This window comes from Camelus ferus, chromosome 1 (assembly GCF_009834535.1).
Source record: "Camelus ferus isolate YT-003-E chromosome 1, BCGSAC_Cfer_1.0, whole genome shotgun sequence".
Lineage (NCBI taxonomy): Eukaryota > Metazoa > Chordata > Mammalia > Artiodactyla > Camelidae > Camelus > Camelus ferus.
This window is the reverse complement of record NC_045696.1, coordinates 120,218,060-120,235,578: the sequence shown is the minus strand read 5'-3', so window position 1 is coordinate 120,235,578 and position 17,519 is coordinate 120,218,060. Positions and strand designations below refer to the sequence as shown.

Genomic DNA, 17,519 nt, shown 5'->3' with positions numbered 1-17,519 from the left:
ACAGTCCAGGAAGAGAGCTCTCACCAGGAAGCAAAGTGACTGACACCTTGATATCAGACTTCTAGCCTCCAAAACTGTGAAAAATAAATATCTGTTGTTTAAATCCCCTGGTTTGTGGTCTTTTGTTATGGCTGCCTGAGCCTACTAACACATGAAGGTACAGAGACCCCACACCAGGCCCCCTCGATACCCTGAAGCTCTAGAATGTTGCACAGTTCAGCTCTGCCCTGAAGCTGGGCCCAAGTTCAGAGGCTGGGGAGTGGAGCTGGGAGCCAGAGGAAGATCTTGAAAAATCACAGTTACCCTCAGTATCTATATTGCAACATGTTTCGTCCAGGGTGAACCTAGACCCTCCGCTTCATGTATGCATTGACGAGCTCGGCCTTACTTGTTAAATCACCAGGTTTTGAAGGACCCTTGTCAAGGTTGATGTCAAAGGATGGGTCTCCTGGTAAACTCATAGCTGTTCCTCTCCATCAATGGCTGTGTCACAAAGTAGAACACAGATTGCAGACAGCTGGTGTCACACATGGTCTCACACCAAATGATTTCTCAAGAATGCCTTTATTTTTACCCTGGGGAGTAAGAATGAGATTTCACATTAGCTGTCCCTTTTCCCAGACCCCCACTTCGACTAACACTTCCATGATCTCTAATAATAAAAAGGAAACTACATTTCAGTTCATGTCCAAATGAGATTCTATTTAACTGCTTACGTGGGTTTTTCGTTTGCTACAATGCCAAGAAAATTCCTGGGTCACATTAGAGGTCAGGTTCAAGTCTCTTCTTCACTCGGTTTGAAATCATTTAAATAACTTTCAGGAAAAGTTTCAGTTGCTTTTTTAAACGACTAGAATTCAGTCCTTTCTCAAATCATGGATCGTGTGGCTGGTCCCAGCCCTCGGTGGCAGGAAGGATTTCCCAGGGTTAGGAATCCGACCTCGGAGGTTGTAGCTTCAGCCCCTGGGCTCCATCACTCATTTGCTGTCTCAGCCAAGGGCATCTCGGTGTTGTCAGTTCCTAGAACAGAGGCAGCAGGGAAGAGGACTCAAAATGAATCCTCACTCACCCACAACTGGCTGTGGGACCTCGAGCAAGAAACTTATCCGCCCTGAGCCCCAATTTCCTCACCCGTAAAAGCAATATTTTTTGAAAAGCCCTACATCTCAAGTCTGTTGCAAGGGTCACAGAATCCACGTGAAAGGGGCCGTACAGTTGGAGTCGTCGTTCTGCACGGGGTCTAGAACAGGGCAGATACATCAGACAAGGTACAAATGAGTGGATGAATGAATCAATAATGCTTTCTGACACTGAGAACCCCTCACTTGCTTATTAAACTTAATTCCCTCATTTTTTCAAACCATCTCAATCCGTTGCCTAATCTCCAAACGTTCCAGCCTTCTAATGGTCTCAATAAATCCAGCAAGTTTATTATTTGTTGTACCCTGTTTTATAATTATTTACTGCACCCGGACACTTGCCTAACAAGTAATGATAGCCCTTCAAAGGGAGACACGATGTGCCTGGAAAACGAAAAACAGCATTGAGAAGCAGCAAGTTACAGCAAGTGCAAGATCTGGGCATGTGCCTATTTCAAATTTTCAATCAGACATGCATTTTCCCAGGTCCGTAACCTCTGCCTTCAGGGAGAACAGGTTTCTTTGAGCACACTTGGTGTCAGAGAAAAATATTCTTGGCTCAGCTCAACCCTCCAGCACAGAATGATGGTAACCTCCTGTTTCCCCCGGGGCCTTCCAGGCACCTCCCAAAGCAAGTGGATATTATCTTCAGAAAGCAACTCATGGTGTGCTCTTGGGAGTTTTCTTGAAGGAGGGACAAGATGTCCTGGATCCAAGATGATGCAATACATTGACAGGAATTGTCTTTTGTCTTGAGCAGGCGTGTTTGAATTTTCCAGCAGCATGACCGGCTCTGGGGGATGTCAGACAGCAAGCAGCAGGGCCCAGGAGAAAAAGCAGAGCAAAGGCTCCCGTGATGTCGGGTTGCAATGGCGAACTTCTCACTGTATCCTGTAGGTTCAACCAACAGACCTGGGCTCAGCAGTCAGCTAGTACCAACCTCTACAGTTATCACCTGATTCCAAACAGACAAGCCCAGGACGTGTTTAAACAAATCAGATGCTTTTCCGATTAACACTGGGTGGCTTTTGTCTTTAGAAGCCCTATCCTTGCCTTTAGTCTCGGAGACAATCAAACAGAAGTTGTTTCTTCTGGATTCTACTTCTTAGGGCCGCGCTGTCCAGCAGAACTTTCTGCCATGAGGAACAGCTTCCGTGATCTGCCCTGTCCAGCATGGTAGCCGCTCCCCATGCAGCTGTCGGGCATGTGAAGTGTGGCTGTTGCAACCGAGGAATTAAATTTTTAGTTGGATTCAATTTCAAGTTATTGAAATCGAAACACCCCGTGGCTAGTGGTTGGTCAGGGCAGTCATAGGTGAGTGAATTCTCATTGCTTTAAACGAATTCTAAGGTGTTCTTTGTAACCTAACACACAGGAAGCCTCAGACTCTTAATTTTCTTTTATCAGCATGATGCGATAGGGTGTTAGGTGCCAATAAACTTCCCCCTGCACAATTATGGACAGCCTCCAACTTTACATTTCATGTTATTTTTGCCATGAGTACTAACTCCCACCTTCTGGGAAGAACCCTGCAGCAGCAGTTGGTTTCGTTCAAACAAGTCCATAGAATCCAGGAAGGAAGAGGAAAAAAGACGGGGAGAACAGAGTCGGACAGGTCTGGAGAAAGGGCAGTTTTATACACAGGGGACAGCCGAAGTCACGGTAGGAAAGCTGGCTCAGCAGCTCGTGGTGAGGGCTTTGAGGGCTGAAGACAGGACCCTGGGGGAGGCATTGCGGATTTACCACGAGATGAACGAAGCCAAGCTTCAAGGCCCCTTCTGTGCATAACCCTCTTCTCAATAAATATTTAATTTCATCCTTAATTTCAGTAATGTTGTGTTCTTTATCTTAAAGGGAGCCCCCTGGGGCGGGGGAGGGACATAGCTCAGTGTACAGCATATGCTCAGTACGCACAAGGTCCTGAGCTCAGTCCCCAGTGCCTCCATTAGAAGCAAACAAATAAATACATAAAAAATACATAAATAAACAACTTTTTTTTTAATTTTAAAAAGAAGAGGGCCCCTCAAGTTGCATAAACTTCAGTTTCCATCAAACTCAGATTCCCGATGAGGATGGACCCGGGAAGAGGAACCCACAGGATGAGCTGGTCAGAAGTAGAAAAAAAGAGAAAAATGTTGTCTCTGCAGCCAAGAAAGGAGAGGCTTGTAAAGAAGGCAGCCACACGGGCTCCGCCCCGGAGCTCAGGTCAGGGAGTCTGACACAGCCTTCTGGTCTTGGTGCTCTGCACGCCCTTCCAGTCAAGGGACAGCTCGTTTCTCTGCCTGGAAGGCAGTGAGAAAGGCTGCGAGCAATGTGGGGAGTTGCAGGAGGCCGCACCTGGCCGCCTTTACTTCCTCCAGGAGCAAAAAGATGCAGGTATCTGCTGGAGAAACAGACATGGGGGCAGGAGCGTGAGGAGGAGGCAGAGGCTTGAATGGCCTTGGGATGCCATTCCCGGAGAGGGGACTGGCTGGAGCGAGGAACAGAGTGCCTGTGAACTTCCCGGGACCTTCACGCCTCTGTGAGGGAGGTGGGATGAGAATACCGGGGAGCTCTCTCCCAGCCTTCCGCCTTGATCTTATGGGAGAAGAGCCCAGCCATAGGGCAGAACTTCTCACTCCCGCTTGCTCAGTGGAATCACTAGTCTGCTCCACACCCTGAGATTCTTTTTTTTTTTTTTAGTGTTCCAGTAACACATAATAATCACATTTATTCTTTTGCACAGCTGCAGATCTGCCAGGATTATCGAAAAATAAAAAGGTTTCTGAGCAGATGGAAAGAGAACTGTCAAAATCCAGTACCCGCTAGACACGAAAGAACAGTTTCAACTGAAATCAAGACCACAACCTCAGCGATCTTCTCCCAAGGAAATAAAGACTGAGAAGTTGACGTTAATCACTGATTACAATTAGTTAGAACCGATTGCACTAAAATAGTTCTGCTTTCACACAAGGATGTTAAATCCTGGAGCTCAGTTACGGGAAGCCTCTCTCTTTTATCTCCTCTTTAGAACATCCCCAACATAGTGTAGGGACTGGAGCCCTGAATAAGGAATCTGGAAACGTGAACCCTTTGGCCAAGTCAGCCACTAGATCCAGAATTCGAGGGGCGTCTACAAATTACAGGACTCTTCTAAACCACGGATAACTGGGAAGACTTTTAGATCTCTTCCTCAGGACTCCTGGTGTTCCCTTTTGCAGACAAACCGAAGACTGCACCCAGAGATTCTGATTGCACTGGTGTGGGGTGAGGTCTGGGCCTTGAGAATTTTTTAAGATTCCTAGGTGATTTGAATTTACAGCCAAGACAGAAAATCACTGCCTTCATAATCCTTAGTCTACTAAGTAGATATTATATACCCAAAACATGACAATCAACAAGAGAAGTTTTTCTATGCTGAAAGTTTAGCCTAAGAAGCAGGGAGGGCAGTAGCTCAGTGGTAGAGCACACGCTTAGCGTGCATGAGGTCCTGGGTTCAATCCCCAGCACCTCCGTTAAAATAAATAAGTAAATAATTAAACCTAATTACATCCTCCCCTCTCCTAAAAAAAAGTTTAGCCTAAGAAGGTGAAATGGCACTGCCCCTGCTGGGAGTTCTGGGAGTGCCCAGTCCTCTGTCTGCCTGGTTTTGTTTCCCTCTGGATATGTGTTTGCTTCGGAATCTAAGAGGTAAGACACGGCGTCAGCATCTTAACGGCTAACTTGTATGCTTCCTATGTGACAAGCATACGAATTCTCAAGCTTTGTTCTCAAAACAACCCCACGAGGTAGGCATGCACATAATCTCCACTTTACAGATCAGAAAACTCAGCCACTGAGAGATTAAATCATTCTCCCAGGGCCCCCTAATTGACAACATCAGATAGAGAACCATCTAGACACGTTCAAAACCACTGGGCAGTGACCTCTCGCTTCATCTAAACAGGATGGACCACACCACTTACTAGAAACTCTTACAGCTTTTCCCTGCCTTTGAAAAAATTCAGAGTCAAATCCCTGCTCCCCACATCCCTCTAACGCGTTCGCTGTTTTGCGTAATTCACTAATACCGCATGAGAGGTGACAATGGCCTCTGCGTTAATGTAATCCAAAATCGACACCACATTGTTTTAGAAGGACTCAGAATGTTCCTTCAACTTGGTCTGAATACATGTGGCCACTCATAGACAAAGGGGCCTTCCTCAAGCTGGAGCGCTTTCCCTCAAGGTCAAGACCATGGTTACCCCTTCTGTGACAGAACAGAACTTCACAGGGTGAGCTTCCATGACCCTTCCTGACACACCTTCCGTTCCCCTCCAGTCTTATAGTCAGATGGAAGTCAGCCCTCACGTGCTTCCCTAAACTAGTTTCTTTAGCTGCATACGCGAATTTGTGCATCTGCAAGGAAAAGTGTCTAAAAAAGCCAAAGTGCGCATGCTAACAGAGCACAGGATTCCTTTTTTTTTTTTTTTTTTTTTTGCTAAAGATCACAAAAAGTAAATTCAACTGAAGTTGTAAGTAAGGAGCAAGGAGTCGTTCGGGTTTTACCATAGTCCGTGCCTGAATTTCTTTCTTTTCTGATTTCTTTCTGCTTTGCAGGCTTTTCTTGCTCATTTCCATTAGCATCATATCCATCCTTTTCATAATTTTTGACTGCTTTCTGCTGAGTTCTAGCTGTCATCGTGACCTTTCCAGTCTCCTCCAGAGAAGAGTCTCTCGCTTCGAGTGCTTCCAAATCATCAGCAAGACGAGATTTGCCCGACTGGCGTGTGGCTGACCTGCAGGGAACCCACCCCGTCAAACGGTGAAACTCACCCCCAGAACGAGGGGGCGTGTCCCAGCTGGTGCTCTGGGCTCAGGGAGCTGGGCTTGGGCGATTCCTGAAGACTTTGTCACCGCAGCAGCTGTGTTCTTAGGTTTGAGAGGTGTGTGCGCAAACATCAGACTAATAATTTGTTAAGTGTGATCCATTTTATCTCTGGGCGTGAGACTAGAGGATGGGGAATGCGGTCGGGTAGAAAATTGTTATTGTTTGCTTTTACCCACTTCTGTGCTGTCTGAATTTTTTTCAGTGGTCTCATATTACCCATTGATACTAAAAACTAAGAAAAGAGAAACTGAACCATATTGGATGTCACAGGATTGTCTGAGCCCCAGTGGTGTGAATCAGGTCAAGGGCTGGCATTGCCTGTGACTCCAGAGAGAAAGTGTCCTGCAGGGGACAGAGCTGTGGGACCAGCCCAGCCGGGCCCTAAGCCTACCTCTTGACAGGCAGAGCTGACTGCCGCAGAGTATCCCCTCGATTCGGGCCCCCACACTCTTCCATGAGCTCTGGGGGTGGGTACTGGTTTCTTCCACCTAAAGATAAAATAAAATCTCAAATCAAATCAAGCCTATAATAGTATGAAACTTGAAAGTAAAACAAAATAAAATAAAGCATAAAAACAAAATAAAATAAAGCATAAAAACAAAATATTTTCCATTAAGACATAAAACTTAAGACAGAAAATAAAATCAAGTAAGCACAAAATCAAGTAAAATATACAAAAAAAAATTAAAAAATAAAATCTAAAAACCAAAAAAAAATCCACTGACATAAAAGCAAAAAGAGATAAAATAACTTCAAACAAAGCACAGCATAGGCACAAAAATAAAAGCAAATAAAATAAAATAGGAAAACAAAATAAAAGCATAAAATAAAAGGATGTAACAGAACGTGAAATGCAACCTAATGGAAGAATACATTAAAAAAAAAAGTGCAATTAACTAGAAAAGTGATCGTTCAGCCTGTTCGTCCCTCAAAGAATCACTAAGCGCTCAGCCATGCATTACAATTCTCTCCTCCATCTCTTGCAAAGGTAATGAATCTAAAGTTCAGAGAGGTTCACCGACCTTTCTAGAATCACACAGCTCACTAGTGGCAAAGTGAGGACTAGAACCGATTCATCAGTCTCCACGCCTCTCGAGTCAGAGAGGCACAGATGCTGTGTCAGTACTTCTGAGATGCCCATCAGACTCCCTTTATTCCCTCAGTGAGGAAGGGGCACGTGTCCCTTGAGGCTCCCGACAGGATGTCACACCCACGTACAGACTGAGAAACTAAGGTCTCCGCGCAGAGAGGGAGAGAAGACCTCCCGTGTCACGAGGCGGCACCCACACAAGAGCTGTTCTGGACTACACACTGGTGCACAACGCCCAAGGCCACCTCCTGGAAGGGTGACCAGGATAATACCCACCCCGCAGTCCTGACCGTCTCCACACCAAGCCAGGGATACAGATTTGGTACTAGCAGCCCATGAACTTGGTTCAACTAGTTCCAGCCAGAAGTGAGGGCACTAGGACAGGAGACAGGGAGGAATTCCAGCCAAGATGCACTGTCACTCAGCCCCCAAATCTTCACTGCGGCTTCATCCACCAAACCTGAGGTGGGGGACTCTGGACTTCTGTCCTGACTCCCTCACTTCCTGGCAGGTCCCTGAAGACCTCTGAAAATAAATAAATGTCATATACCTTGCCACTCAAGCTGTGGTCCACAGACCAGCAGCGACAACAACCAGGAGTTTGTTAAGAAAGCAGAATCCCTGGCCCCAGCTCGGACCTACTGAATCAGGATCCGAATTTTAACTAGACTCCCCGGGAAATGCACGTGCATGTTAACTTCTGAGAGCCCTGCTCTGCAGCACTGGGGGCTGGATTCCTGGGCACAGCAGTACCGACACCTCCGCTTGTATCTGCGCAGCCATGGTGCTTTCACGCACGTATCTGAATGCAGGCTACACAGAGAACACACTGTAATCCTCATTTTGGTAAAAGAAAACCCAGAAGTCAGGTGGAAACATCAGGCTCCTAGGCGCCACACAAGAAATCAGTACTAGGCTTGGCACAGTGTCAGGGCAACAGAGCTCGGGGTTTTCAGGTAGTAGGGGGCTCCCTGGGAGCTCCCCAGAGGCTGCGGGGCTGCTCACACCTCAGCAAGGGCGAAGGTGCGACGGGCGTCCACTCGCCCAAATGCCAGGCTCTGTACGGCCCTCCCTGCAGCCCACCTGGACATCCCCCGTGCACCGGAAATGCTCACTTGTTAGGAGGTTCAGGAAGGCCCGCGTGAAGCCCCGGGCATATGCCACCTCCAGGTCCGAGATCCCCTCCAGTCGTAGCAGGTGCTGCTCAGAGGGGGCGCTAGCCACGTGGGCCAGCTCAGCCAGTTCGCGGGTCCCCACGCCCGGGCCCCAGGCCAGCACAAACAGAGTGATGCCCTTGCACTTGGCCTCCAGGGACAGAGTCCTTAGCTTCTCCCGGTCCCAGCCGCTGGTCTCACTGGCCACGATGGCAAAGAGGACCTGCACCCTCCTGGGCAGCGGGGCTGCCAGGAGCACCCTCTCCAGCGTCCACTCCAGAGCATGGCCCAGGGCAGGGGCTCCCTGCAGCGGGTGGCCCGCGGCCTCGCGGACGTGCTTCTGCATCTGCATCCGGCGGCTGTAGGAGGTCAGGTGGAAGCCCTCGCGCACAGGTGGGTGGCCAGAGGGCGGCCAGAAGCCGGGAGTCGTGTGTGTCACCAGGGCCACGCGCGCCCCACGCGGGGATGTGCTTGGCTCTGCAGCCACCTCCAGGTCATCCAGGGTGGCGCCCACAAAGGTCAAGGCGGCGCGGTACAAGTCTGCATCCACGCCGCTGGAGCTGTCCACCACGAAGGCCACGTCCACGTCCACTGCCAGGGGCCCGGGTGCACCCCGCCCGCACTCCGCAGCCGGGCGGCACGGGTCTGCAGAGGAGAGGCGGGGAGAGGCCGGGGTTACCACCCGTCCCTTCCCTTTCCATGCACACACACTTCCAGACGCTCAGTAAGGAGAGTGAGTGCTGAGGGCTACCCTCACAGGGTTGACCCTGTGGGCCGGGCACTGTAAGTAGATGTGCCCATTATCCAGAAGGAAGAGTTGAGAAGACCTGATTCCACATTTAATGTTTGTAACCACTAAGCTTCCTAATCCTTGGTTTCACAGATCCCTGCCTGGCCAATCAAGCCCCATCTCTTACTGGGTGTGTGATCTGGGCGGATGACAGCTTCCCCCTGGCCTCCGTGCCCTCCTCTGTCCGATGGAGATAATGATGATGATGACAACAACAACAACAATGGCAGCACCTCTGTCCTGAGGTTGTTCGTGAAGTTTAACTTTAAAATGAGTCATATATGTTAAATGCTCAGAAGAACACACGGGGTACAGTAAAAGCTCAGGCCAGCTGGGTTTATGCTTCCAAAGGAGTGGGGATGGAGGCGCAGGGAGGCCACATGTCAATGAGGTGATGGGCGTCAACGCAGTCCATCAACTGTAACCTACACAGCAAGCGGCAGCTCCTGTATTTGACACAACCAAGTTCTCGGAGCCAAACCGCTCATGGCAGTGTGAGCCCTGAGTGTGAACCAAGGAGAAGGAACAATTCAATCCCCTTTTGATTTTGCCTAAGGGACTCACTGTGGCCCCGGGTGATGGGGGTCTGGGCATGCGTGGGTTTCAGCATCTTGTTTGATCTGGCACAGGCCAGTGCGGGGTGTGGGACGTGGTGATGGAGACTCCCAGAAAGGGAATGATGGAATGATTTGCCGATACCCCACAGGTGGCCAGCGGCAGTCCCAGGCCGAGAACCCAGGACCCCTGACTCTTAATTTGGTGGCCTGTCCTTCACACTAAGGTTCCGCTGAGGAATGAACGCAAGCCCAGCCAACTATGGGAGCCTGACAGGACAGTACATAAGCGGAGTGGATCGGGGGTTACTGAGAAGACAGGGAGGGGAAGGCACTGTGGGGGGCACTAGCAGACACTGGCTGCTCTAAAGGGAGTGGGAACAATTCATATCTGTCTGACCATTGCCACAAGGGAATGCAGTGTCTGCGATTCTCCAGATGATTCTGACTTCCTGAGAAAAATGAGAAATCCAGACTTGATAGGAAATTCCCCAGCTTGGAAGTTCTGCATGTACCAAGCAAATGCACATCTGCAGAGCAGAACTGGCCTGTGGCCGCCAGCTAATTCATCCTGTTCTAAAGACAGTGTGAGAAGCGACACTGCCCAGGCTCACCATAGCAGAGCATGCAGCGGGCCACGCGCTCCACATCCTGCTGGCTCTCCGTCTCCCAGACATACAGGTGAGATCTGTTGGTTCCATCCATCTGGGGGGAACACAGACACAAGGTTATTGTTAATTATCGCTGAACTAAATCTCAGGCCTTGTTTTCCATGCATCTCCCAATTCAGGTGAGAAAAATATTAATATGATTTTTTAAAGAACGCATATAATTATGTATGTGTAATTTGGCATTATCTATGCCGGCTGCATACAGTCATTTAGTTCTCTAGTTTCAGCGTGGAGGTTGGACTGCATGAGCTGTGGGTCTGCAGACCCCCAATGTGTATAGAACTCAACCAATGTCAGGCTGTGTTGGAACTAGGGTAAGGAAGTCGAAGCTTTAATTATTTAGAAATTCTGTAAATCTTCAGTGATTGTCCGTGGTATGTGGTGCAGTGTTGGGGGAGTTATAGACATGAACACATAGACCCTTCAAGGAGGTGGTCCCAGAGGTCACATACTGTTAGAATGGAAAGAGGCCGAGACCACAGGGGAGGCCTGGCTAGAATATTCCTGGTGTTCAGAGCTGGAAAGACGGAGGGAATCAGGGAAGGCTTTGCAAGGATGGCAAATCTGTTTGTCTCCTTCACTTAACCTTTCCCATTACTGATTCATTTAATTACTGGTATCAGGCTTAAAAGAAAAATGGTGTTAACAATAATAAATCCTTAGACGCATGCACCCAGGGTTCACAGCAGCACTATTTACAACAGCCAAGACATGAAACAACCTAAATGTCCATCAACAGGTAACTGGATAAAGAAGATGTGGTGTATGGAATACAATTCAGCCATAAAAAAGAATAAAATAATGCCTTTTGCAGCAACATGGATGGACCTAGAGATTCTCATACTAAGTGAAGTCAGTCAGTCAGACAAAGATAAGTATCATATCACTTACGTGTGGAATCTAAAAAAAAAAAGATACAAATTCTCTTTACAAACCAAAAACAGATTCACAGGCATAGAAAACAAACTCTAGTTACCAAAAGGGAAAGGGCAGAGGAGGGATAAATTAGGAGTTGGGGATTAACAGACACACATTACTATATATAAAATAGATAAACAATAAGGACCTATTATACAGCACAGGGAACTATATTCAATTTCTTGTAATAACCTATAATGGAAAAGAATCTGACAAGAAAATATATATGTATGTATATGTATAACTGAATCACTTTGCTGTACGCCTGAAACTAACATTGTAAATCAACTACACTTCCATAAAAAATAAAATTTAAAAAGACAATAATAAATCCAACAAGGTCCATGTGATAACTGGCTAGACCATCGACAAACCCATTCCCTTGTCTTCCAAGGGCCATGGCTAGACCTCAGGTCCCGTCCTCATCGTCCCTTGCAGCTGACTGGACCACGTGGCTAGGGTGGAGCTGCCCGCGTGGAGGAGGAAGCGCTGACTGCCATCTCCAGGGCGTGCACTCAACTCCACTACCTCCTCAGCCCTCATCTGCCAGCCAGATGCAAAGGATCCAGAAAAGATTCTGAGGACCCACCTCACTGGTGACAGAGGCAGAAATAACCCTTTCTGGGGCTGAACCACTGAGACGTGGGTGTGAATGGTTTCACAGTGAACCTCCCCTGGTTACCACAGACCAGCAGCAGGATTTCCCACTGCATCGTGAAATGAGAAATGCCTTCAGATTACTGCTCTCTGGGATTGAGGGGTGGTCTGCAAAGAGCTGGTCATGTGCATCTCGGCTTGGTCATGTGCCATCTCCTTGTCTACTCTGTCACAGCACCTGGGACAGTGCCTCCCTGAGGGCTGGAGGACCAAGCAGACCCGGACCCTCCTCGGGTAGCAAGGTACATGGGATTCAACGATGTACTTGCCCTCAGGGGAGACAGATGGGCAAGGGTTACTTTGGACGAGAACATTCGGGAACACAGACTCCATGCAGAGCTCTCCCCTCTTCCTATTCAGGACTGCAGCGTGGTCCCTTCCACTGAGCTTACTTGGAGGAAAAACCCTCCAAGGAAAAGAAATGTAAAGAGCTGAACTTTCGTTTATGCTCATGTTACACAAAGCAAACACGGGAACATTCCTAAGTCTTCCGTGGCAAAAAAACCCCTGAAATTATGCTTTTTCTTGACTTGGAAATTCAAACCAACCAAGACTGATTCAATGGCTACCAGGTAAAAGGCTTAACAAGCCATCTGGAGACACCAAAATGACACAGCCACAGATTCCAAGAGCTTAAAAACCTTAAGTGGAAAGATGGACAGTCTTTAAGAAAGACAGAGGCTCAATAATACATTTTAGGAACACAGGAAGAGATTCATTTCAAAAGGAAGAGGTGGAGGGAACCTGATAAATAATGATGATGAAGACAATGGCATTTGAGAAAATAAGGAGGATCCTTACCTGGCAAAGCAGCAGGGAAAAGCATGATGGCATGGAGGAACAGCATGTGCAAATGCCCAGAGGTAGGCAGTGGTTATCTATGGGTTCTTCTCAATGCCCCAACACCCTAGAGATTAGATGTACAGCATATCTGAAACCCTCTAATTCCCTGCCAGACAGAGGAAGCTGACATGAAGAGCGAGGGGAGAGTCGCCAGCATCCAACATTCAGATGGACTCCACATGGTCACTAGATCTGAGAGTCGACCAAACCAAATGGACCTAATAAATCCCCAAAGATCAAAGAGAACAGTTGTCGGCATGGAAATGATACATTAATAGCTTCCCTGGAAATCACAGAAGGCAATCTGGAAGGCTTCTGAAACCAGGGTCCACAGCAGTGTTCCAGAACATGGAAGAAGCATGGAAGAACCCCAGGAGCAGCGACTTTACTCCAAGAGTTGCAGGGAAATGCTAAGCTGGTGTTCATTACTTTTAAATCACAGGATACATGAGTGGAATGTGTTATAAAAGGAAGAATTCATATTTTTAAGGTAGTATGAAAGACTTCCAACAAATTCAAACATTCCTCCGTGTTTGTACATAGGAACAATTCATGGGAGAAGTTCTATGCAGCCCTAATGGACTAGGTGTCCGGAATTGGGGTCCTGTTCTCTGGTCTGCCGGAACTGGCTGTGTGACCTTGGATAAGCCCCTGACCTGTTTCCCTGGCAACAGAGGTTTAAGGTAGGAGTCACTACTGCTGAGTTCCTCCTGTTCTGACACAGCCTAGCCCTCTGTTCTTGTCTTCTCTTTTTGACTCATGTTCAGGACACTGTAACTTTTTCTACTAGGAGCAGCTCAGGGGATGCAACCCTCCATCTGCTGTTTTGCTGGTTGGAAAAAAAAAAAACAAATTCAACTGAACTGGAATAGCTACAAGCCTCGCATATTTTTAACTTTTCTTAGGAAGAATAGTTTTGTGATCATGCTTAAAATATTCACCATTCTTGCAAAAATAAAATTGTGGAAACCAGAACACAAAAACACAGTGTGAGTCCTCAGGGAACCATAATTCAGCAGAGATGCTTCTGGACCTCCCTGTTAATTCATTCACATTTAACTCATTTGACTTTGGACTGGCCAGCATGGTCCCAGTCACTGATAAGGCAGACAAGATCATTTTGGAGAAAGTTCAAGCAGAGAGATCGTATGGGAGGGGAGCCGGGAGGGAGAAGAGAAAACAGGGGTCTCTGATTCCTACTGCAAACTCCCATCAGCACCAGAGATGGAAACCTCACAGAGTACCTGGAGCACAAACCAGTCATCTACTTGGGGCTCAAAGCTTTACAGTAGTTTGAATCAGCACCTCTGGTGATGTCCCTCAACCAGCGTCACTCCTGAAGGTCCAGCCGAGGTCCTGATGGGACTGGCTGGGCACTAAAGGCAGGGATGTATGGCGGGTGGAGGGGGCAGGGGAGAATGCAGCACAAGGCTTTGCATCAGTATGCTCTTCTGTTTAATAGTCAGAAAGACCTTTTCTTGCAGGATACAGACAACCCTCGAACCTCAGTCCCCATTACTGAAGAAAGCTGCATGGGCCCTGAGCTGGAGGGGCCCACGGGGTTCAAGCCAAGACTTCAACTGCTGACTAAGCTGCCATAAGCCCCGGGACAACGCTCCTTCCCGGAATGGAGCTGGAGGAGGCTCCTGGCAAGTGCCGATAAGGAGGACTTACCTTGGACAGAGAAAGGGCTGCCTGGACACCAAGGAGGGAGAGTTAGAAACCACTGGGCACCCAGTAAGGGCTTAGGGAACAAGGAGGGAAAACTGAAAAAAATCAGGGAAGGAAAAGAAGACAGTAATCACGTCCCCGGTGACAGACCCTACCAGGTGGCATGGTCCCACCAGGGACTGCCGAGAAGCAGCTGACTCTTCTGGGTGCCCCAGCGAACACTGGGGCCGACCTTGGATCGAGGGTGTTGGGTGGCAGAGCCGGAAGAGGGAACTAGGGAACATATGAGGGAGCCAATTAAGAACTGTGCCCTTTAGAACCAGTCACTTCACCTCTGACCATCGCACACCCATGCCTTATCCTATTAACTTGTGTGATAGCCTTGAGAGAGGTGATCAGGCAGCCATACTGACCCTGGCAGATTAACCACAAGGGAAAGAAAGTGCCAGGCTGTTAAAAACAAACAAACAAACAAACAAACAAACAAACAAACAAACAAAAATAGGTTGTTTCTTTTACACCGCAGCTGGCTCCTTGGCTCTGAGAACATAGTCCTACAGCAGGACGACTTACGTCCCACAGCTGCTGCCTGGACCCCAAGGACAGCCCCCAGTATCTCTTTCTTTGTCCTCTTTCTCCCCGTGAAGAGAGGGGAGAGCTCCACGGGAGGAAAGAGCCAGTAACAGGAGGTGCCTGGCACCAGTGGAGGGAAGACAGTGGGGGCGGAGGCTTCCAATAAAGAGACCCTGTGGCCGACTGAGTTCTGAGGCTGTCTCTGCTGGCTGCCTGGCTGACGGCTTCCCACTCGAATATTGTTTGTTTTTTTTAACAGAGGTACTGGGGATTGAACCCAGGACCTATGCATGCTAAGCACACACTCTACCACTGAGCTATTACCCTCCCCTCTTTTCTGATTTTGTCCCTTCTCTCTCTGAATAATAAAGCAGCTTCCTTCTTCCCTTTGTCCCTTTGCCTCTATGAAGAATTCTTTCTCAGTCGGTGGGCAAGGACCCACACATCGGCAGGGGAAGGCGGGGTGGCTTGCCATCTGTTTGGTGAGCTTTCCAGTTTGTGGGTTTCTCTATCTGTTAAGTCTGAGGATGAGCCCAACCTGCCTCAGACTTTAACATTCATGGAAAAGCCACCGGGGGAGTTTAATAAAAATGCAGAGCCTGGCTGATTCCATCAGGGGAGGAGTTTTAGAGCTGGCATTTCTCCAAACCCAGGTGAGGCTGCGAAGCTGGGGGTCCCAGGACCACCCTTTGAGTAGTGAAGAGTGAAGTGATGAGGCATGAAAAGCATGTGGCCTGGCAGCTGGACCTTCACAGGTGCTGTAATAGATGGAAGCTTTCCGATTTCATCAGCAGTAGCAGGGCCAAGGTGCACTCTTAACGACCTTGAGGAGGTGACGGTGACAACGGCCGTGTACTGAGTACACACACGGAAGGGTCACACGTGCCCGTAGGCGCTCCCTCTTGCAACTCGCACCACAAACCTGTGAGCTGGTCACCATTTCACAGGTCACTAGGTTGAGGCAACTGTGACAAAGGACATGTCCAAACAACACAAGGGACAGAGCTGGAGTCTGAAGCCTTGTTTCTCTAATTCCTCCCTCGGTCACTGATCCCGGTTCTCGGGGAGTAACAATCTAATGGAAAACAGCAGCCCATAAGGCCTTGGCAGTGGGTCGTCTACGGCCCCTGAAACCAGGGTCTGGACAACCCAACACTTCCTCAAAAAAAAAAAAAAGAAAAAAGAAAAAGAACTTCCTCCTGCCACTTCTCTGAATTCTAAAATAATACCAAAAAATTTTTTAGTTACTCCCAAATTCCCTTTGGCCTCCCTCTTAATATGTTCTTCTTCTAAAGCTGATTGGTTTTTGCCTCCATGCTAGCCAGTATTCCATTCTTCAGAATGGAAAAGAATTCCTTTATTTTTAAGCACAACACACAGAAATAAAAACAGGGCCAGCTCATAGATCTGTCACAGTATCCTTGTAAAGATAAAATCAATACATGGAAAGAACTCAGAACTCCTCAGCTATCTCCTTTCCCTGTTTTTGACGTTTGAATTAAAATCCCATGTCTAATGGGAGTTCCATACCTTGAGCAAGCTTTTTACCTTCTCTGGGTCTCAGTTTCATCTGCAGAGAAATGAGCCCATAATCGTCGTTAATTCTTTGGGTCTCTGTAAGGATCAGATGAAGCAGGAAGTGAGGAGATCTCAGCCTAGTGCGTGTATCCATAAATGTGAGCTATTTTTCTAGCTATTGTTTCAAGGGAACAAATGCTAGATTTTTATTTTTAAAAAAAATGAAATTTGAAGCCAGGCACACAAATTGCATTTTCCCTGTAATCCTCCACTTTTTTGGCTTTAAAAAAAGGGAAGGGGGGCAAATTAAGCCTTGTATTTTGAGACACCAGACAGTTGAATGGTTTTTATAAATGAGATTAGGCACACAGAAATCCTGATGCTCTAATACTGTTTCCTTTGGGGCTGGGAAGATTCAATGGATGCCTTAATAAGTCTTTTCAAGATGCCTTACCACCTCCAAGCCTGTTCAAACAGACTGAGAAGTTAGGGCACCTGTTTACACAATCAAATTCAAATTGAACAACCATCATTTTTCCAGAAGCATGAGAGTGTTGTTCTGAAAAATAAAGTAGCATAGAGATGAAAGACAAAAAGCCCCATCGATTGTCAAAGAGAGCCCCCACACCGATAATTCAGAAGAAAAATTACAGGCTATTCCCATGACCCTGACCAGATTCCCCTAAAGATAAAGCACAGAGCAGATTATGGGCTGGAAGATGCTCAGCTGGGAAGAAATGAGGATTTTCTGAATGGCTCTAAGGATGGGGTTGCCCTTTTTAATGGTTTCTCCCCTCGCTGTCATCACCAGAAATTAGGTCATTCGTTACATGCGAGCTGGTAAGTAGCAGTTAACATCCTTTGTAAATTGTTAAATTTAAGGAACAGAGTCATCTCCCAGAATCGTGGGGCAAAAATACATCTAAGAAACGAAGAAGGAGGGCAGTACAGTAAGGACAGAGCTGACAGGCACGTATCCTTAAGTTGGCAAGTCCTTCTCACACACTATGACATCCTTTCACTGGAACCTAAAGCAACTAAGAGGGCAAGAACATCTTGACGAAGGATCATCCAAACGTTGTCTGCCCAGAA

The 17,519-nt window shown here is 47.6% G+C and overlaps 1 protein-coding gene across 4 annotated transcripts in view; it reads right to left on the bottom strand.

Annotated features, from left to right (window-relative positions):
- Positions 1-533: 533 nt before the first annotated feature.
- The window catches only part of LOC102518573 (collagen alpha-4(VI) chain), a 110,518-nt gene continuing 93,532 nt past the window's right edge, over positions 534-17,519 (bottom strand). For 3 of the 4 annotated variants that reach the window (XM_032489275.1, XM_032489282.1, XM_032489299.1), the window contains 5 exons: positions 10,191-10,281; positions 8,194-8,877; positions 6,380-6,476; positions 5,667-5,896; positions 534-1,020 (listed from right to left, as the gene is read on the bottom strand). In XM_032489275.1, coding sequence (XP_032345166.1) covers positions 974-1,020; positions 5,667-5,896; positions 6,380-6,476; positions 8,194-8,877; positions 10,191-10,281 — 1,149 coding nt within the window. In that variant the 3' untranslated portion in view covers positions 534-973. The remainder of the gene's footprint in view (positions 1,021-5,666; positions 5,897-6,379; positions 6,477-8,193; positions 8,878-10,190; positions 10,282-17,519) is intronic. The other variant, XM_032489288.1, reaches the window with a different exon arrangement.